The sequence below is a fragment of the Xenopus tropicalis genome, chromosome 2, assembly GCF_000004195.4.
Source record: "Xenopus tropicalis strain Nigerian chromosome 2, UCB_Xtro_10.0, whole genome shotgun sequence".
In the NCBI taxonomy this organism is placed as follows: Eukaryota; Metazoa; Chordata; class Amphibia; order Anura; family Pipidae; genus Xenopus; species Xenopus tropicalis.
This window is the reverse complement of record NC_030678.2, coordinates 12,766,337-12,788,614: the sequence shown is the minus strand read 5'-3', so window position 1 is coordinate 12,788,614 and position 22,278 is coordinate 12,766,337. Positions and strand designations below refer to the sequence as shown.

General features: G+C 44.9%; 2 protein-coding genes across 7 annotated transcripts in view; one reads left to right on the top strand and one right to left on the bottom strand.

Moving 5' to 3' along the window:
* sim2 (SIM bHLH transcription factor 2) overlaps positions 1 to 6,869 on the top strand; it is a 52,332-nt gene extending 45,463 nt beyond the window's left edge. Inside the window, exons 5-11 of one of the 2 annotated variants that reach the window (XM_031896553.1) lie at positions 619 to 704; positions 1,431 to 1,630; positions 1,769 to 1,875; positions 2,667 to 2,814; positions 3,912 to 4,077; positions 4,412 to 4,817; positions 5,678 to 6,869. In XM_031896553.1, the coding sequence (XP_031752413.1) occupies positions 619 to 704; positions 1,431 to 1,630; positions 1,769 to 1,875; positions 2,667 to 2,814; positions 3,912 to 4,077; positions 4,412 to 4,817; positions 5,678 to 6,390 (1,826 nt within the window). In that variant the 3' untranslated portion in view covers positions 6,391 to 6,869. Of the gene's footprint in view, positions 1 to 618; positions 705 to 1,430; positions 1,631 to 1,768; positions 1,876 to 2,666; positions 2,815 to 3,911; positions 4,078 to 4,411; positions 4,818 to 5,674 lie in introns of both variants that reach the window. The other variant, XM_031896552.1, reaches the window with a different exon arrangement.
* A 10,822-nt stretch (positions 6,870 to 17,691) lies between these two features.
* The window catches only part of hlcs (holocarboxylase synthetase (biotin-(proprionyl-CoA-carboxylase (ATP-hydrolysing)) ligase)), a 92,779-nt gene continuing 88,192 nt past the window's right edge, over positions 17,692 to 22,278 (bottom strand). For 3 of the 5 annotated variants that reach the window (XM_004912115.4, XM_004912116.4, XM_004912117.4), the window contains exons 10-12: positions 21,757 to 21,871; positions 20,978 to 21,191; positions 17,692 to 20,501 (exon numbers count right to left, since the gene is read on the bottom strand). In XM_004912115.4, coding sequence (XP_004912172.1) covers positions 20,333 to 20,501; positions 20,978 to 21,191; positions 21,757 to 21,871 — 498 coding nt within the window. In that variant the 3' untranslated portion in view covers positions 17,692 to 20,332. The remainder of the gene's footprint in view (positions 20,502 to 20,977; positions 21,192 to 21,756; positions 21,872 to 22,278) is intronic. The other 2 variants (XR_004221203.1, XR_004221204.1) reach the window with 2 other exon arrangements.

Genomic DNA, 22,278 nt, shown 5'->3' with positions numbered 1-22,278 from the left:
CCTGGCTGCCTTTAGAGAGATCTAGTCCAGTCTACTGTTTGAGTTAAAGGAAAACTATACCCCTGAGTAATGTATAAAATATATTGCATAAATCAGCTGATATGTAAAACCCCACTTCACTTAAATAAACCATTTTCATAAAATTATACTTTTTAGTAGTATGTGCCACCCCTGGGAACATACAATTCACTGTGCACACAAACAAACCAAGGGCACACATACATGTTAGGTCACATGAGCCAATTACTTTTACTCCCACACTACTTCCTGTTACAGTTAGAGCTGCATCACTTCCTGTCAGCTGATCTCTGAGGGGGCACACAGCCCATCACTAAATGGCGGCTCAAGGGAAAGGATGTAAAAGGGCAATATTTACTGATATATATAAGATTGGTGAGATTCTTTAATAGGCCACTTAATATGATATAAACTATCTGTTGTTCATTGTGGGGTGTGTATGTTGCCATCAGAGTGTCCTAGTCTCACCCACTGCTTCCTGCACCCTAAATAAACCAGCCTAACACCATTAGACTCTTGTAGCCCTGAAGCCCAGCCCCCTGACTGAGCCTGTGACACAGTGGGAGTGACTCCAATATGTCTGCCATCTTGTCCTTTCAGAGTATGAGATAGAGAGGTCCTTTTTCCTACGGATGAAGTGTGTCCTTGCCAAAAGGAACGCGGGACTGACGTGCAGTGGGTACAAGGTGAGGAGATGGTATGATTTCTTGCTTTAAAATATGATATAAAAGAGGGTTTTTATTTAATATACCCAGTGTTATTCTTACATCGGGATCACATGGCTTATTATTAGCATGGAACTTACCTCCCCTTTGCAAATGTGCATACATACCTACCTTAATTACTTAGATTTAAAAACCAATGTGCAATAAATAAATACAAAATGGCGGTACATTTTATATATTGTTCTTTGATAGAGTTACCATTACATTATATTACAAATAAACTGTAACCAGGAGAATTCTATGTGACATTCTATAACACGAGGCTGCCCAGCCTGAGCCCTGGGGGCCGAATGCCCCCCTCCCAGGTATTAGTATCCCCCTAAGTCTGTCTATGGGCTCCATAGACTACTGTGTATAACATCATTGTTTGATATACAAGGGCTCCAAAACCTGTAGAGCGTCAGCTTATTGGCCCACTCCAGTTGGACAGTGCTGAGTGATCATAGGCTTCAGAGATGCCAACACGTCCTTATTTGTGGGGGTCTCTTGGATTTATACCCTGGGCTTGTGTGCATATAATCCCCAGGTCTGGGTGTAACTGGGTATGGTTGGGATATGGCAGTACATGGCTAAAAATCACCCCAAATCTGCCCCAGAACTTTGTTGCCCCTGGTTGATAACCCCCAAGGGTAAATAGGCTGATGTTTGTAGAGTTTGCTGGTAATGTATTTCCTATTTATATGGCAGGTGATTCACTGCAGTGGGTATCTGAAAATCCGTCAGTATATGCTGGACATCTCTCTGTATGACTCCTGCTATCAGATTGTGGGCCTTGTGGCTGTGGGCCAGTCGCTGCCCCCCAGCGCCATCACAGAGATCAAGCTGCACAGTAACATGTTCATGTTCAGAGCAAGCCTGGACCTTAAACTCATATTCCTGGATTCCAGGTAAGGCATTCTCAGTGTGAAATCTAGATAAGGAACACTCGGCCCCCAAGTGCTGAGTATCTGAGCATCTCACTGTTTTTCCCTTTGGGGAACCCTGTCAATAAGCTATTTGCTCACTGCTCAGCTCTTCCATTGCAGAGTGGCTGAATTAACTGGATATGAACCTCAAGACCTTATTGAGAAAACCCTTTACCATCATGTACATGGCTGTGACGTGTTCCACCTCCGATACTCTCACCATCTCTGTAAGTCATGCAGTTTTATATATTCAGCATACACAGGAACCCTAACCTCCAACTCTTCTTCTATGGTAACCACCAAGGGTTGCCCTCCAGGCTTATGGGTAAAGTTTAAGCAACATAAATATTGGGTATGGGATCCCTAATCCGGAAACCCATTATCCAGAAAGCTCCGAATTATGGAAAGCCTGTCTCTCATAGACTCCATTTTAATCAAATAATATAGAATTTTAAAGCTGATTTCCTTTTTCTCTGTAGTAATAAAACAGTACCTGTACTTGATCCCAACTAAGATATAATTACCCCTTATTGGGGCAGAACAGCCCTATTGGGTTTATTTCATGGTTAAATGATTCCCTTTTCTCTGTAATAATAAAACAGTACCTGTACTTGATCCCAACTAAGATATAATTACCCCTTATTGGGGGCAGAACAGCCCTATTGGGTTTATTTAATGGTTAAATGATTCCCTTTTCTCTGTAATAATAAAACAGTACCTGTACTTGATCCCAACTAAGATATAATTACCCCTTATTGGGGGCAGAACAGCCCTATTGGGTTTATTTAATGGTTAAATGATTCCCTTTTCTCTGTAATAATAAAACAGTACCTGTACTTGATCCCAACTAAGATATAAATAATCCTTATTGGATGCAAAACAATCCTATGGGGTTAAATTAATGTTTTATTGATTTTTTAGTAGATTTAAGGTATGGAGATCCAAACATTCTGGATAATGGGTCCTATACATGTACCAATATACTTAATTTATGTGATTTTTATGTTCTTCCCGGCAGTGCTGGTGAAAGGGCAAGTCACTACCAAATACTACAGGCTGCTCTCCAAGAACGGAGGTTGGGTGTGGGTTCAGAGCTATGCAACCATTGTCCATAACAGCCGTTCCTCAAGGCCCCACTGCATAGTGAGTGTGAACTACGTCCTCACGTAAGTACTGAGCTTCTGGCATTGGTTCCATTTGTTTGTGTGTAACTGTCAGCCAGTGTGGCTGTGTAGGGACCTGGGGAGTGTAGCCACCATAATCCTCTCCCAAGTGCGCTGGTGGTTGCATGGATTTTGTATACACAGTTCTCTCTACATAGACTGGCTTTAAAGGGGAACTCCAGCTATTTAACCAAAATTTGTTAGTAAGCCCCACCTAACACAGAAACCCCTAATATCCCTATCCCTGTAATCTGTTCCTTCAAAAAGTAGGACTGAAATCCAGCTGCAAAACAGTTCTACACTTTCTGCATCATGTAAAATACTGGCAGGGGAGGAGGGACTAAAACACTGATGTTACAAATTGTAACAACTTCTCTGCAGCTTACAGATGGCATGCATGAACTACATAACCCACAATGCATTGCACTCTGATGTTCCTTTCCTTATTGACAACCCGTGGGCAGGGAATTGTGGGATTGGGAGGCTGCAGGCTGAAGGCAGGCTGAGGACAGGCGACTACTGTTACATATTATTTAAATCACTAAGTAGTCAACATTGGGTGACTTTGCAGCTGGGCAGTATCCCTTGGCAACCAATCAAATGCTTGCTTTTACTGTTCTACTTGCAGTGATGGTCACTATGGGTTACTGGCAGGAGCCCAGCTTGTTTGTAGGGCAGCACTGGGTTTCAGGTCTCTATTGGCTGTAGCACATCTGTACTGATTGGTCAAACTCTTCAGGAGTCTTGTGCCAATAGGCTAATTGCAGTAATTGCAGGAAACCTGGGCAGGCTGTCAACTATTATCCAGTATCCAATACAAACCTGAACCTCTGGGTGACTTTATTGCCTCTTTATAACAAAAGATAAGCCAAATATTTAGCAGAATGTTTAGCTTTTGGTGCAAAGAAAGGCAAGCCTTGGGGTTGGACCTCAGTGCCATCTTGCTCTGATGCTATGGCCATTTTAAGATGCCACTACATGTACAAAAGCAGCCCTGGACTACAGAACTCACAATCCATTTTAATTTGCCTGCTACCAAAATGCACCATCATTTCACTTTTCTGCTTGTTGGATTCAGATTTCTCTGGTTTTCCCTGCAGGGATGTGGAGTACAAGGAGCTACAGCTTTCGTTGGAGCAAGTTACAGTATCAAAGGTTCCATTTTCCTGTCGGACCCCAATGACTACCTCCCAGGAAGCCCGCAAGCCCATAAAGGTGAAAAGTGGCAAAGTGAAGTCCAAACCAAGGGCAAACCCATATCCCCAGGTAATGCTCCTTATCATTTCTGCCTTACAGAACTCGGGTTTTGATTCCTATGGGCTACTTTTATCATGAGTTCATCCAATAATTTGAGTTATCATATACTTACCCTTTAAAAAGTGGCTGAAAACCTATTCTGATAGTGTACATACTACACTCCATACTTATCATGATGTATTGAAGTTCGGTTGGAGGGGTTCCCTGTCCTACAGGAAAGGAAGAATAGACCACGGCAAATGCTATTACACACCTAATTAATTTAGCAATTATATATAAATGTATATTTCATGTGGCCATGCCAGAATGGTATAACTGATACCCTTTTATCCCTGTTTTTCAGCCATATACATCATTCATTGGTGACAAACTGGATTGTTCCCAATATGGAAGTTGGAAAGGAAGCCCCACAATAAACACTGCCACTAACCAAGAACAGAGCAACCATTCAGAAAACAGCGAACTGTTATACACCCCAACGTACAGCCTGCCATTCCCTTACCACTATGGACACTTTCCTATGGACTCCCATGTTCTTAGCAGCAAAAAACAGGTGGTGCCCTCTCGATATGGGCAGCCTCAGAGCTCCTCCCCTTGTGAAGTGGCAAGATTTTTCTTTAGCACCCTACAGACTGGCGGGGAGTGCCACTGGCACTATACCAATTCAGTTGTTCCAGGATCTCCTCCAAAAAATATTCACGATCAATCAGTAAACCAAGCCCGGCACAACTTGGCACATAATTATGAAGGTAGGTCACATTCATGGTATGTCTTATTCTTATTCTCCTTTATTATTACACTAGGAGACTTCCTTCGGCTGATGTGGGAGCTTATTGAGGGGGTACTTGCTGGAATAAATGCTATATAGCATGAGTTAAAACTCTTGTTGGCTCCATAAATAAAGTTCTGTTTGATGCATGTTCCTATGAAGCCTCTCAAAGAGTTTCTGCCCCATTGGGTCACTTTCTTTACCCTGTGGATCCGCAGCTGTTTCTGAACTTCATCTTCATGATGAGCATGATAGGCTGTAGAGCTTCCATATTACACTAGAAAGCAAACCTATATGCAGTAGTTATATTGGGGCTGGGAGACCCCGTCTGTAATTTGACTTGGGCACCATAGATTGAGGAGGTCATAGGGGCACAAGCAGTCACCCAATATCTGCCCTATTTAGAACTTCCCAGTACCCCTTTATCTTACACAGTCAAATGGAATCAGCCTGAGTAGGCCACGTGACTAGTAGTCCTGCGGTCTGCTGAGCACTTGCTATAAAAAAGATAGACCATTCAGAAAAGGTGTAAGAGTAGGCTTGGTAAGTAGGCTAGGCACGCAGCCCCAATGGCATATCCCAAAGCAATGTTTCCCCTGGGCATGACAGTAGCAGCTCGGGGTGCCAGGGCAGGTTGTATTGCCTGGAGATTGACTTGATCCCAATCTTTACTCAGCATTTCTTTCTCACCCAAACCTCTCTAAAATAGAAATAAATCTCATTAACCCCTTGTAATTGCAAATGTACATACTGATATAAGTATGTTTTCTGTTCAAACCAGGTCCCCCAATATTCTCTAATATCCTTTTTGTTTCTATTTCATGGCGTGAATGTTAGCAGCAACCAAAAAATTCAGTGCATTAGACAGTCCGCCTGATGGATTTACAGACTGTTCCATGCCAAGATCCAGTGCCAGGTATAAAGATGAACTCTACCACTCGGCTCCAATGAAAACTAATAAATCCGAGAACCGGGCAGCACCACCGTACCACGGCGTGAAGGAGGAAAATAAGCTGTCTTTCAGCAGGTACCAGCAGGAGAAAACATTTGCCAACGAAAAGCACTTTCCCAACTCCCTCAGTAACTCCGTCCTGCAGAAATCCGAATGCCTCCATGCAAAGACTATTGGGCAGCTAAGCCATCTCCTTCCAAGGCCAGTGGTATATGAGCAGACAAGACGGCTTTGCATGAAGGAACCTAGATACAGTCACCCTACCTTTCATCACTCAGGTTATAATGAACTAGATAACGATAGAACAAACTCAAGATTTGCCCACCACAATTCGGAACATGAGCACTTCAAGCCGGGTGGGCAGGTTCCATACGTCCCGCTTAATTATCATCATGTCTTGTCCAAACATGGAACTTGCCAAACTTCACCGTGTACAGGAACGGACCATGGCACGGAACATTATGGGTATGGTTCCGAAGAGGTGAATTCATTTGTTTACAAAAACCAAAGTCCGTCGTCGGTCTCTTCTCCTGAAACCCACCGTGAAACGTCTGTTCCTCATTATATTGGGACATCGGTTATTATAACCAATGGGAGGTGATATTAGGACTTTGCTTAATTGTTAATAAAAATGAAGTCTGGAATCATTGATGCCAAAGCAAGAGGAAGCATTGTGAGCAGTTCTTACAGAGTCTAGCGGAAAGGTTTGATAGGGCAGACTATCCAGCACTAGTTCTTGGCAAACCCCATGTAACAGACACCAGTAAGGCCTAGCTAGCTTGCCAATAGGTCAGTGGTGCAGACTGTGTCATTTAAGAACTCACATCCCACACACAAACAGTTTTTAAATGTAATTATATGAAGGAGACATATTCAGAGTCGCCAATTTGCTTTAATCCTCTGTAACGTTGATCAAGTCATGGAACAAGTCATGGAACAAGTCTACTTCTTATGGTTCTTTGATGACTATCCCGTCCCGTTTACATTTCTCCAGCAGTGCTATACAGATAGGCCGTAAGGAATAGTATTCTGGCAACTGTGAGAATGTTTCCACATAGGTGTAAAGGTCCTCATACACGTTAAGATCTTCTCCCAATATCCCCACCTACGGTTGGGCCATATAGGGTGAATTTAGGGCTAAGCGATCAAATTATAACGACAGTAATGGGCGCAATCGGTTCAGGGACCGCATTAATGAGCCGATGCGGTCTCCCATCCAACTATTTTTAACCTGCCCGACCGATATCTGGCCAATTTCAGGCCTGTCGTTGCTGCCCCTACACGGGCTGATAAGCTGCCGAATCAGTCTAAGGGACCCATATCGGCAGCTACAATCGGCCCGTGTATGGCCACCTTAAGAGTGAGACTCAAGTCTGGGGTCCTGGGTTGGTTTGAACGTTTATCATTTGTTTAGGTGAGGAGGGAGGGCCATTATTTAAGGGAAGGCTGGCCAACCTAGCTGAGAAATAAATCCACAAAGCTCTCTAACTATTGATGAATTCTAAGCAGCTCTATGAAGGGTGCCTGAAGCTGCGGCTAAACAGCAGCGGAAGGGCCACAACCAAGAAGCCATTTTCCTCAAATGGGTGGTTCACTTTCTGCGAGGCTACAATTTTATTGTTATTGCGTCTTTTTATTACTTATCTTTATATTCAGGGCCTCCCCTATTCATATTCTAGTTTCTTATTCAAACCTCTGCCTGGTTGCTAGGGTAATTTGGACCCTAGCAACCAGACAACTGCTAAAATTCCAAAACGGAGAGCAAAAAGCTAAATAACTCAAAAACTCACAAATTGAGATGAATTGCAAATTGTCTCAGAATAGCATTCTCTGCCACATACTAACCATTTATAAATATCAGTTGTTCTAGCCCCTCGATAATATAATTCCCCAGAATCATAGGAGGATTTTAATGAAGGCTTGAACCTCCCCAAACCAATACCTTTCCTACAAGGAACTGGGCAGAAGTGTTATACGTGGAATTTGCACTGAATTTACGTACAATGTGCCCTGGGGTTATTACACATTAAATTGAGGCTGGATTTATCTTACCGTGTGTTCTGGGATGTATTATATATGACATTGGCATTGTGTTTATGCCGCCATGTGTTCTGGGGCATTATACATGGACTTTCCCCAGGGAAACTATAAAGAATTCTGTTTGGAAAATGTTTTTTAATTACAGTAACTCCCGCAAACTCACAAATCTCCCTCCACCTGTGGCTCAAGTTCCGCCCAACTTATTCCCATATTTATGAAGTGCAAAAACTCAAAGTTCATGTAGAAGGTTAATGGGAGTTGCGCCGGGCAAAATTCAAGCCAATTTGTATTATTCAAGATTTTCACCGTTTTTTTTTGAGTTTGTAAACTCAGAAATTCAGAGTTTTTATTTGAGATTTTCATATTCGTATTCTTTAATAAATAAGGAAACGTTCGAGGTTTCTTTTATACGGTCGAAAAAACCCTAAAATTCACAAACACAAAAACTGATAAATAAGCCCATTTTGGATCAAGAATCAACTTCCCAAAATGCCGTCGTTGCTTTTAGCGTTGGGCGAATGTATTTCCTGGTTCTCGCATTTCTATTTCCTTTCTGTCCAACATGGAGGTTGACCACAAGTTTAAGCCCAAGTTCTCGTCTCGGGTCAGGAGGTTTGGGAATATTCTCAATTGGCCGTTAGGGGGTGAGCAAACCAACAATGAGCTGATCGGGGGGTACATGTTCGGGGGGTACATGGGAAACAGACTTCTATCAAACAGAGGTTGCCATTATGCAGCTACGGGGGGTTCAGCTCCTCAATAAAACATGAAGTTTTGCAAATATGGGGGCACTGGGCTGGATCTCTGTTCTATACATGTCCCCTGTGTATAAATATAGATTGCTCACTAACATACCCTCTCCATACTGTGCTTTATACAAACACTGAATATACTTGCAAGAGATCAAATGTCTGCCCTACTGCTAACGAGCCCTAATTAGCCTTAAGGTCCCCATACACGGGCCGATCCGCTCACTTGGAGATGTCGCCAAGCGAGCAGATCTTCTCCGATATCCCCACCTACGGGTGGGCAATATCGGGAGAATCCAGGCTAATTCAATCGTTTGCCCCTGGGGCCAAATGATTGAATTATAATGATGGGTATAGGCAAAGTCGGTCCAGGGACTGCATCAATGAGCCGATGCGGTCCCCTATCCAACTAGATTTTTTAACCTCCCGATCCAGATCAGGCCAGATATTGGTCAGGCAGGCCCGTCGGTAGTGCCCATACACGGGCCGATTTGCTGCCAAATCGGTCTAAGGGACCCATATCGGCAGCTAGAATCGGTCCATGTATGGGGACCTTTAGGAAACAAGTCTTTTTATCTCAGAAGAAAGTGTAAGGTGGCCATACACGGGCCGATTCTAGCTGCCGATATGGGTCCCTTAGACCGATTTGGCAGCTTATCGGTCCGTGTATGGGCACTAACGACGGGCCTGCCTGACCGATATCTGGCCTGAAATCGGCCAGATCTGGATCGGGAGGTTAAAAAATTTCAGATCGGTCAGATCGGGGACCGCATCGGCTCGTTGATGTGGTCGCCGAACCGACTGCGCCTATTACTGGCGTTCTAACTCAATTGTTTGCCCCCAGGTCCAAACGACCGAATTAGCCTAAATTCACCCAATATCGCCCACCCGCAGGTGGGGATATCGGGAGAAGATCCGCTCGCTTGGCGACCTCACCAGGCGAGCAGATCTTTACGTTGGGGACCTTAAGGAATGGTCCATTCATCTAACTATACAGTCTCTTTGTAGGAAAGATGAGATGAACACAGACTCTTAAAAATAAATATAGTAAATATTGTTCAGAATGAACTAATTCTAAATTGGTCCTAAAGTGTGGTTTCTTATCTGGTTAAGTCTCCACCTTTATATAAATGAAATAAAACCTGGTGATACCTGGTATTTTGCTTCCTCCCTGAATCAGCCAATCAAATGTATCTGAACGTTCCATACAGTGACTTGTTCCTGCTTCACTTCAGCTAGAGCTGCCCAAAAATGCTTTCCTGCATCTACTAATGCTATAAATTCAGTGGATGTTTAGGGTAAAATAATAACTCCATTTAGTTGGTTGCAATAATCTCCCCCCAAGATGTCGGCAGGACCGTGGCTCTGAAGGACTATATATGTAGCTGCTGTACATGAGCAATGTAAATAGACATCACTTTTTAGGGAAATTCATCATAACCCAAGTATCCAACGTTGTAAGCAAAAGGGAAAGCCATTAGGTGCATCCCAGGCACAAGTAGAACTGGCTATCCACAGAGCGATCCACTCACTTGTCCATCATAGGGGAGAACCTTTGCCTGATGTGGGCACCGAACTAATGGGCCAAACAAGGATGATCCAATCCAAACGAGGCATAAGAATAGATCCATTGGATCCCCGTGCAAACCATGCACAGTTCTTGCTTGACGGGATTTTCCACCCTATCGGATCAATCTATCCATACAAGCCGTGATCATGTACTGACTAGGGTTGCCATCACTGAGGCCTCATTGACTGGCCAATAACATGACACCATACAGCCCTTAAATATGATTTGATGACTTAAACATTAATGACTGTATTCATTAAAACAGAATTTAGCCCTAAAGTACCAGGGTGGTGTTAGAATCTCACTGGGTGCATGGATTTAGTCCACAGAGGGCAAATAGGACCATATACTGTAGGCCAGGGATTTAGTCTGGGGAATTTTTTTAGAAACAAAAACATACATTTAGCACGGGGGAGGGTAGTGCTAAATGCTGGAGCCTGGGTTAGCCTTGATGGGACGGAATGGTGCATTCTGTAATTGGGTTTTTATCATTAGAGACAGTGGGTTGGATCCAGCCCAGGAGTGAGCGCGCAGGAGAATGACGGCACATTCTGTGGTCAGGAAGGAATTACCAACAAGTCTCATTATTAGTGACAGGTTTCTGGAGCTAAAGTCCTAATTCCAACTGGAGCTTCACATTTCTGTGCATTTGAATGTGATCAGGTAGGAAATATTCATTATGAAGCATACAGCAATGCCAAAAAGTGTTACTTTAGTCAAGAATAATATTGTGTTTCCTTAACACCTCTGTCTCTGCTATTGGGTAATGTAGGGCTACAGCCTTGTCCGCTGGGGACTAGAATAATATCAGCTGCTTACACATAGCTTCATAGTCACAGACAGATCCGACATTTTAGATGAATTAATCAGCAGTTTGGCCAATTTTTTTCACAAACCTTTTCGAACCAGCAGGGTTCCCAGAGGCAACTGATCCAATCAGCTAATTGGTAGGTTAGTTTGACCAATCGGATAAATATTGATCAGTATTAATTATAGTCCAAGCCAATGATTTCTTTGCTCCGACCAGCCAAAAGGCCAGCTGGTACTGACTACTATAGAAATGGCCAATGTTCATTTTTACTAAGCTTGTTCCAGTTAACTAGATACATTACAATATTTGCTAAATGATCTGCTTCCGGGCAGTGGCATAACTTGGTCGCGCCAGTCCCCCCAGCAAAAAAACCTTTTATTGCTTCCAGGTTTCTATAAGATTAATTCATTTCATTACATTAACATTTATTTATAAAGCGCCAACATACCCCGCAGCGCTGTACAATAAGTGGGTTACATACATTGGACATACAGAGTAACATATAAAGCAATCAATAACCGATACAAGAGGTGAAGGGAGCCCTGCCCAAAAGAGCTTACAATCTACAAGGAGAAAGGGTTGAGACACAAGGTGTGGGAATGGGCATGACCAGAGTTGTGAGAGGTGGGGCACAGGGTATTGCTAAACTAGATTAGGGTAAGCCTCTCTAAATAAATGTGTTTTTAGAGATCTCTTGAAGGCAGAGAGATTGGGAGAAAGTCTGACAGTTTGTGGGAGCGAATTCCAGAGAAGGGGGGCAGCCCTTGCAAAGTCTTGAATGCGAGCGTGTGAGGAGGGAATGAGAGAGGAGTTGAGGAGCAGGTCAGTAGAGGAGCGTAACAAGCGGGTTGGATGGTACCTAGAGATGAGTTCAGAGATGTAGGGTGGGGCAGAGTTATGGACTGCTTTAAATGTGAGGGTCAATAGCTTGAATTTTATCCTGGATGGTAGGGGAAGCCAGTGCAGGGAATGGCAGAGTGGCACGGCAGAGGAGGAGCGGTTGGAGAGGTGTATGAGCCTGGCAGCAGTATTCATTATGGGCTGGAGAGGGGACAGTCTTTGGAGGGGAAGGCCAATTAGTAGGGAGTTACAGTAGTCCAGGCGAGATATTATAAGAGAGTGAATAAGAATTTTGGCAGCATCTTGGGTGATAAATGATCGGATTTTGGAGATATTTCTTAGGTGAAAGTGACATGATTTGATAAGTGATTGGATATGAGGAGGGAAGGACAGGGCAGAATCAAGGATAACCCCAAGGCACCGGGCCTGGGAAGATGGGGTGATGGTAGAATTGTTAACCGTTATAGATTCAGAATCAGTTGGCCCAAATCACTCTATCACAATCTGATTTGATGTTTGGTAGGAGAAATCCAACAAATCTTCCATGTTCCAGGTTAGGAAAACAGAGGTCAAAAATTTTGGCAAAAAAAATAAAGGGCCAAAACAGGCCAAAACCCAAAGGCACATTTGGAAATGTGGCGGCAAACGATCAGTTTCAATGCAGCAAATGTACAGAATTCCATAGGATCTCCGAGCGGCCTGACATCTCGGCACTTCATTAGTTTTGATTTAGGAAAGGGAAATTCATTGATAATGTTCCATTTTTTTAACGGTCCAGAACAGCAACATTTACAGGGCTGTTTCCTATTAGCTCTTCAAATGAGAAAATCCGAAGGAAATTCTTCATCTTCAAGAGAACATTTCTAAGCAGAATTCACATTTATATGTTCCATAAAACACGCAGGTTATTTCCCTGTTTAGTTACAGAGTTGTGTTCCGTTCAATCAGTGCTTTTTGGGACGAATTACAATGAGCAATGGTGCAATTTATTAGAAGCCAATCAAATCCTGTCTCCTTTTCTAGATCTATAACTGGTCAATGTTATGTAACTGCAATGATCTATTATTTCAATAAAAATTAATTGTAAAAGAAAAAAAGGAAATGATCAAGTTCAAAAATGCTCTGCTATTTAACATTTTATTCTTGAACCAACAAATGTATTTGTAGCTGTAATATTGGTGTGTAGGCGCCATCTCAGTGCATTGTGCCTGAGTCTGAGCTTTCAGCCAGCGCTACACATTAGAACTGCTTTCAGCTAACCTATTGTTTCTCCTACTCCCATGTAACTGGAGGAGTCCCAAGCCGGACTTGGATTTCTTACTATTGAGTGCTATTCTGATACCTACTGGGAGCTGCTATCTTGCTCCCTTCCCATTGTTCTGCTGATCGGCTGCTGGGGGTGAGGAGGGGGGGGGGATATCACTCCAACTTGCAGCGCAGCAGTAAAGTGTGAGTGAAGTTTATCAGAGCACAGGTTACATGGCTGTGGCACCCTGGGAAATGAAGAATATGGCTAGCCCCATGGGAAAACCAGATTACAATGCAGGATTCTGCTGGAGAAACTCTATTAACTGATGGGTTGTGGTAGGTGCCATTTTGACATTTCTGGAAGCCCAGAGACACAGTTTTACTCCAAGTAGAGCCTCCTGCAGGCCAGCAGTCACATGGGGGCTACCAAATAGCCAATCACAGCCCTTATTTGGCCCCCAAAGAACTCTTTTCATGCTTGTGCGGCTCCCCAACATCTGACTGGGGCTCACAAGTAAAAAGGTTGTGGGTCTTGGGGGTCCCGGTTGTACGATTTTACCGCTGACAACTTGAAAATTCTGGAGTAAGTGGAGTGTTTGAATGGATCTCAACAGGTTTAAGTTTCCAAATTTTTTGATAAACAGAAAAAAAATTGGTCTGTAGGAGAAACGTGATTTGTTTTTGCAGAAAAAAAGTCTGTTTCTCAGGTAAGTGAATATCTCGGGGGGTTTATATCCCCCATGAAAGGAGAGATAATTGTTATGTGGGCAAAAGCAGTGGCATTGGCACAGAAAGCTAGTTATATGGAGATAGAGCCACTCATTGGGTTCAGGGTCGGACTAGGCTGGCGGGACACCAGGAAAAAATTGAGGAGGCCCAGGCCCTTGTCGACCCCACACAGACTCCCCCAATCACACCTAAGTATGAGAAATGCACGCTCATAGGGAAGGGCGGGGCTTGTGTGCGGATGGCGGGGGCCCTGGGAGTAACAGCCCCAGGGGATCCCACACACCCCAGTCCGACCCTAGTTTGGCTAGGTTGCCCAATCACGCTGGTACATGGGTAAATGATTGGATCATATGGGCATCAACAGAGATCTGTCAGGAGACGACTGAGTTTCAAAATGTCTCCCTAATTTCCGACTTATGTTCTGGAGGGGCCAAGTTGGCAGCTTTTAACAGCTTGTGTATGGGCAGCTTAAGGGCGAAGACACACTGAGCTACTAGTAGCAGCTACTTGTCACGGCTACAGAAATAGACAATGCTGATCATTTACTAATAATTGTCTCTCTATGTGTTTTAGCAGAGGCAATTCTCAGTATTGTCTATGGCAGGGGATTTTCTGGAGTTTAGTAGCTGTGACAAGTAGCTGCTACTAAGTAGCTCTGTGTGTCTTCACCTTTAGGGGTTAGTTAGAAAGAATTTTCAATTGGACAGAGGCTTTCTGAGCCCCATAAACAGGACTGATGATGGAAAACTCAAGAGTGTGAGCAGGGACAGCAGTATGTCAGCATGGGGGTTCCACAATATAGTACAGATAATTCTGTGTAATGATAGATAATTCTGCAGAATATTAAGGTAAGGTGGCTGACTATATAGAGCAGCCAGTGGCTCGGGGGGAACATGTTGCTCCCCAACCCCTTGGATGTTGCTCTCAGTGCCCCCAAACCAGGTGGAGACATAAGAACCATGTGACTGTCTAAAAGATACTCCTGCAGGCTGCCAGTCCCCATTGGGCGACCAAATAACCAATCACAGCCCTTACTGATCACCCCCTAGGAACTTTGTTCATGCTTGTGTTGCTCCCCAATTTTATTTACATTTAAATGTTGCTCACAATGGGTGGGGAGCCCTGGCTTAGGGCCACACATTTGCCTTCATACATGGGGCAAGTCGGCCATGTTGCTGTAGGCCATTACCAAACCAGAACAATCTGTTTCCAGTTTACAGACACAATGCGGGGAAGCAACACGGCAGCTCACACGTAGGAATCGAAACATTCCCGGGCAGGAATATTCAGCGCGTGTAAGTAAACCCAGCCCTATATATTTTATTGCTCAATTACAAACTCCGGCTTTATACGACCCAATATCAAGGAAATGTATTACAGTCGTATCTTTCAAGGCAGACGTTATAGCTTTTGGCTTTTAAAGGGTATATTAGCATCCTGCAGTCATTGCCGGTACAAGGAACAAATGATTTTGATTGCCTGAGAGGGCTGCTTTACAGGCCCCGGCTAACGTCAGCGCTACGGCGCCCATTGTTTCCCCGTATTTACTGTGTATCGGCGCTCGTATAAACTCCGCGCATCCATAAAACATCCCTGATTTATACATTCCAAAATCTGAAACAAATGAAGTTTCCCAGCATCTTTCATATACAATGAAATTAGTAAATATGTAAGCAGATTGCAATGTGCAGAGCTCTGCCCCCCGGGGGCTTATGAAGCCTATTGCTATTCATACCGGGGCCTGCAGGGACCATTTAATGGGAGATGTGGAGCCATCAGTTGAAGGATCTTGCACAATAGGATATTATATGTTTTTTGTGTGTTCTTTTTTTATTTTATTTTTTTGTATTCTGCTCAGGTTGTGTTAAATAAATAAGGCAAAAATGAGCGGTTCTAGAGTAACGAAAGGTTTAGGCTGCGGCCAAGAAACGCAGCTGCTCAGAAGCAGGGAAATAACGTGTCTGCCACGACTGCGGATATGGTTAAACCCGTGTAAAGGGAAAGTTGACCATCTTGCTGAGTGTGTGGAAATATTCAGTCCGTATCTAATTCAAGGAAAACTATACCCCCAGAATGAATAGTTTATATCATATTAAGTGGCCTATTAAAGAATCTCACCAAACAATCAGTAAATATTGCCCTTTTACAGCCTTTCCCTTGAGCCGCCATTTAGTGATGGGCTGTGTGCCCCCTCAGAGATCAGCTGACAGGAAGTGATGCAGCTCTAACTGTAACAGGAAGTAGTGTGGGAGCAAAAGGCAGAACTCTGAGGGGGCCTAGCATGTATGTGTGCCTTGGCTTGTTTGTGTGCACTGTGAATCCTATGATCCCAGGGGGCGGCCCTTAATACTTAAAATGGCAGTTTTCTATTTATTCTCCCAGCACCCAGACTATTAGATGGTAAACAACAGGTCCACTAAGCTCCTCAGAACGTGTCCCCACACCCAGCAGTATGGCCTTAGGCCTTAGCCCGCCGACTCTGGCCCCCTTTAAAGAATTATGGGCCCTGATTGGTTGTCGCTGGAGGATTGAGCTAAGGGGAGCCGCAGGAATCTGTAGGTCGCTGGGGGGGGGGGGGGAGATGGAGGGAGGATGTTGAGGAGGATGCTGGGAAGGATGCTTGGGGGGGAGCTGCAGAATGCTGGGGGGGAGCTAGAGGATGCTGGGGAGTGGAGCTGCAGGATGCTGGGGAGAGGAGCTGCAAGATGCTGTGGGGGAGCTGGAGGATGCTGGAGGGGAGCGGAGCTGCAGGATGCTGGGGGGGAGCTAGATGATGTTGCTGAGGATGCTGGAGGGGAGCTGAAGGATGCTGGGAAAGAGCTGGAGGATGTTGGGGAGGATGCTGGGGTGGGGAGCTGAAGGATGCTGGGGGGGAGCTGGAGGATGCTGGGAGGGAGCTGGAGGATGTTGGTGAGGATGCTGGAGTGGGGAGCTGAAGGATGCTGGGGGGGAGCTGGAGAATGCTAGGGGGGAACTGGAGGATGTTGGTGAGGATGCTGGGGTGGTTAGATGGAGGATGCTGGGGGGAGCTGGAGGATGCTGGGAGGGAGCTGGAGAATGCTAGGGGGGAACTGGAGGATGTTGGTGAGGATGCTGGGGTGGTTAGCTGGAGGATGCTGGGGGGAGAGCTGGAGGATGTTGGTGAGGATACTGGGGGGGAGCTGGAGGATGCTGGGAGGGAGCTGGAGGATGTTGGGGAGGATGCTGGGGTGGGGAGCTGCAGGATGCTGGGTGGGATGCAGGGGGGGAGCATGATTTCTGATGGCAGCCCTGGGCGTAACGCTGGCCTGGCCTGTCTGTAAGTCAATGTGGCCCCTGAGCCAAAAAGTTTGCCCACCCCTGCCTTAGCCTGTTGGAGATCTAATTACTTACTAAACAAAAGTGAAAGCCCAAACACAAGGAAAGGATATAGAATATTACTCAAATGTTTTACCTTTTCTTTGACTTTCAGACCCTAAGCCGATCATACACGCGCCGATATCCCCGTGCAAAACAGTTTCGGATGATTTTCGGACCATGCGTGGGCTCCAAATTATCATCTAATGGCAATCGCTCGTTTCGTTGATGGGACAGGCTAATAAGTTTCAGTCGGATAAGGATAAAATCTGCGCATGTATCTGTCTATCTGCCGATATCCTTGGGGGCCCCACAATGGGAGTCACTTTCATACGATTGGTGCTGCCAATGATTTCAGTAATAATAAAGGGGCGGGGTCTCTGTAACCGCGAGAAGGGAAAGGGATTGGGACAAAAGCAACAGATAATGATAGAACAGAAAGAAGCAAAAAGCACATGAGAAAAGGAGAAAATAGAAATATAACAAAAAAGGGCAATTATAGAAACAATGCAAATGGGGGAGAGCTGGAAGGTATAAAATGCTTAAGGGAAAAGTTAAGTGACATTAACTGACACAGAATCAAGGTGATTGTTTATTAACATTGCTCGTCGCCTGCTAGTGAGATTAAGGCAAACTGCATTCATTTTCTGGACTGAATTCGCTGCTCCGTGTGAATTTTACACCATACGGTTGCTAAGTGCACTGACTCCTAGCAACCAGTCCTCTGCTTGAATGAATCAGAATTCCAAGAATGCCTGAACAGAAAGATATGCTATTCAAACATTACCAAAAAAAAAAATTTCTATACAAATTCAGCCTCAAAATCAGTCTGCTTTCCGGCATGGACAGAAGCAGTTAAAAAAAAAAGCAAATAATTCAATTACAAAAAAATGAAGACAGAAATGACTTCCATGTGCAACAATGTAAAAGCCGAAGCCAAACTTCCCCTTTAAAGAAGCAGCAGCACCAAACATACAGTGAATGTGCTTGGAGATACCAGGTATCTGTATGTGTAACCCCCCGGCTCTACTGCTTTGTGTTCCCTTCTCCCATTTGCCCTTTGTACTGACCCTCCCGGCCAATCAGTTTCAGTCTCAGGTCCGATTTCAGTGTTTTTATACAAAAAGTGCAAGTGCATTTAAATAAAAACATTGTGTTTTCTGCAAATGATGCCGAACTGTTCAAATATCTGACACAGATGAGCCGTATACATGTCATTCAGAAATACCGGCTCAGCCGTTACTGGGCACAACCATTGGCCATCCCGACCAATGGCTGATTGGGGCTCAGCCACATGATCAGGAAGGATGGGAAATACTCACCTGCTGGGTCTGTATGGGGGCCCTCACCTGCTGGGTCTGCATGGGGGGTCCTCACCTGCTGGGTCTGCATGGGGGGTCCTCACCTGCTGGGTTTGCATGGGGGGTCCTCACCTGCTGGGTCTGCATGGGGGGTCCTCACCTGCTGGGTCTGCATGGGGGGTCCTCACCTGCTGGGTCGGCATGGGGGGTCCTCACCTGCTGGGTCTGCATGGGGACCCTCACCTGCTGGGTCTGCATGGGGGGTCCTCACCTGCTGGGTCTGTATGGGGACCCTCACCTGCTGGGTCTGTATGGGGGGCCCTCACCTACTGGGTCTGTATGGGGTCCCTCACCTGCTGAGTCTGTATGGGGCCCTCACCTGCTGGGTCTGTATGGGGTCCCTCACCTGCTGAGTCTGTATGGGGCCCTCACCTGCTGAGTCTGTATGGGGGGTCTTCACCTGCTGGGTCTGTATGGGGATCTCACCTGCTGGGTCTGTATGGGGCCCTCACCTGCTGGGTCTGTATGGGGCCCTCACCTGCTGGGTCTGTATGGGGCCCTCACCTGCTGGGTCTGTATGGGGCCCTCACCTGCTGGGTCTGTATGGGGCCCCTCACCTGATGGGTCTGCATGGGGTCCCTATGTGATCTGATTGTTGGCCCAGAGCTCACATACCTGGATGCCCCATTTGGCCCATTACTCGAGTAGTCAGATTTTGCAAAGATCTATGTTCTGCAACTTCCCCAAATAAATGTCATTTTCTGGCAGCTCAAGCATATACAGTGTGCTCGTGCATCGAGGGCATTTTCTGGTGTTACTGGTCCTTTAAATGTAGGGAAGACTTGGGTGCTCATAAGTAACACTGATTGCATAGTGGAAATTACAGATAAGATTGCCCACACGGTGAGGAGATAAGAATTGTCCAACCTGTGCCAATCTACTGCAGCACCCAGCATCCCCTGGCACGGGTTACAGCTACCTGCAAAGGCAACAACTGGTGCACTCCAAATGGCATTCCCATCCATATTGCCTGATGTAGGTACAGATTATGCATAAGGATCCCTAGGGCTATGCCCAGGACCCCATTGGAGTCCCATTGGAGTCCAAGTCCCAGTCATGGCAGCAAAGGACCAGTGCTGTCTATAGTGGTGGCAACACATTACTATTACCATATTACTCTACTAACACCATCTTCTCTTGCTGACTCCATCTTGTCCTGCTATTGCCACTCTGTCCTACCATCATTATCTTACCCTAAGGCTACTACTGTAGGCCTTACCCTAGGGTAGTGTTTCTGTCCCTCACTCTCCTGACCCATATCAGTTGCTCCGTGGGCTCCTCAATGTGCAGGATCCAGAAGTTTCAGAATGGATGAAGTTGAAGAATTTTGCTTCAATGTCCATTCCTAACCCAGACATCAGGCTTGCCTAAATTGCTGTATAAATGCAGTAACAATTAGAAAACTCGTTAGTCCATGGCTGAGATGCTGCAACACATCTCTACTCCAATCCCTATTTTGATTCTATAAGGCAAATATTTATGCAGTAGGAAGACAGTCTGTGGAAGGCTGAGCCAATGAAGGCATCTCTTCTGGCATTACTATCAATCCAATATCTCCTTATATGAACAGTGATAGTCTCTATATTATATCTATACAGAATTAAAAATATTACCAGCAGAAAATATTAGAAACCCATCTATCCCTGCCCATATCAGGCAGTCCTGTGGCAGGATCACCTCCTCCATCATCCCCACCAACGGTCATCCAAAAGAGGTGCTTGCTAACTTGCCCATTGGAGTCTTTGCCAAAATATATTCCATATCCTGGTATATTCTTCAGTTTTATTTATAACAAAATGAAGTTATGATTGTTTTTTAAAAAAATGAAATGTTCCCTTCTGAAGTTCTATGGGTGTCCATCACTTCTTTGGTATAATGAGGTTTCTGAGCATGTCAAAAGAGTTGCCATCAGGATGCACTGAGACAATTTCCTTCCCTTCCTGTAGAACCTGAAGGAATCCGGAATCATCGACTCCAATTATCCATGCCAAAGGACCATCGTCCCCACCCAGCCGGACCTTAGCACCACTGCAGAGGCAGAAGAAGTTCATGAATCAGTTTTATACAGGGTAGACATGGTTGCACAGGTCATGGTTTCATAAGGTAGAAATGCTGGTGTGTTACTGGAAGAACCCTGATGTCCTAGTGCCCAAAGCAGACCTACAGCTACTGTTGGATTTTGATAGATAGTTCCTTCCATGCTACACTATGTCGCCCCTCGAAGTATTGAGAAAATACACTTGTGACCATAGTAACTTCAGAGCTACATTAGCACCTTAAGGAAAATGCCTTTATATGCCTATCAGAACCTCACAATATTCTTATCTAGGTGATAAGCGTTGGCAATAGATACAGGCAGTGGTATAAATATAACATAGCAGTTCTGAAGGGGCCATCATGTGTACAATACCTTATCTCTGTGTTACTCTCAGGTATGTGAACCAGTGAACTCCTGCTCCCGGGAGCTGAGTACCTGCCAGAGGAACAAACACAGAGCCACTCACCTGTGAAGCCAATATTTATAATAAGCAGGTAGGACACCGTCGGGTCCTTTGCTCTGAAATGCCTTTATGAGTCCTTCTAATGCCGTCACAGCCCTGGCGATCAAAGTGTCCACCCGCAGTGGTTCAATATTTGTTTTATAGGTCTTGTTATGCTGCGCGATGAGATCGTTGATGCAAACAGTTGGGTTACTATTGCTGACGTTGAACCCGCAGCCTATAAGGAAGGAAAACACTATTATTGTCCCGTTTGAATCAAGCTTGCTCTAGGCTCAGATGGTTGCCACTGGAAACAAGCGCAGGAACCTAAGAAGTTCTACATTCAATGAAGAACTCTTCAAGCATAGTTCCATATGGAAAATGCCAAATCAAACATGGAGGTTAGTAGAAGCTCCGCCCCTTGCCAATACACCAATAAGGCAGTCAGAGCAGTATTTATGGGGGTATCTGCAGGTGTCTGTGCTTAAAGGTCTCTGGCCTCCCTCAGAAGAACCATGTGAAGTTCAAAAAAATGGTCAATTGTGGGATTGTAGGCCATAGCCCTTGTTGGGTTCTAGTTATGGAAGCTGAGAGTAGCACCTTTATAGGGAAACAAAGCAGCGGGAATATAATCATAGCTTCCCCTCTATTAGAAACAGACACAAGAAATATAACAAAACATGATTTAGTGACCATCTTAAGGTTGCTCCCGCTGCCAACTAACAATTTTGCTAAGAACCTTTCTAGACCCTTGTTATTCCGTGGAAGAATCAAAAGAAGATCTTGTAAGCGACTCTGCCTACCAATTAGAATGTGAAAAGTGTTTCCCATAAGTGTAGAATTCACCAGAACTCCACCAATCTTCATCAAATCGCCATAGTAAATGTCGTTGGGCCATTTTACTCTCAGGTCAATGTCCTGCAATGAGAATAAAACATAATAAGCAAAATGAAAGCATTAGCACTATTGTTCAGATTAATCCTAAAGAGCACCCCAAAGTGAGTCCTATAGGGAAATGACACTATGTATGTAGGGGAATGCAGTGTTTTGATTGCTACTCATGGGGAGGATTAAAAACTGCCCCTGGCAACGGCTGCTTCCAGTTCAATGAGCGCTGTGGGCTGCCCTGCCAGGGTGACTGCTCACTGAGTGCACTGGGCAACCGTGTGCCCAATGTAAGTCAATGGATTCATTGGTATTGAGACCTGATGAGAGGCCTAGTTCTGCATAAAATCTGCCCTACGACCACTGCAGCTCAAGTTGTGTTTTCATGAACAGTATCAACCCACAGCCATGTTGGGTGACTGAACTGCCTGTGCCCCCCT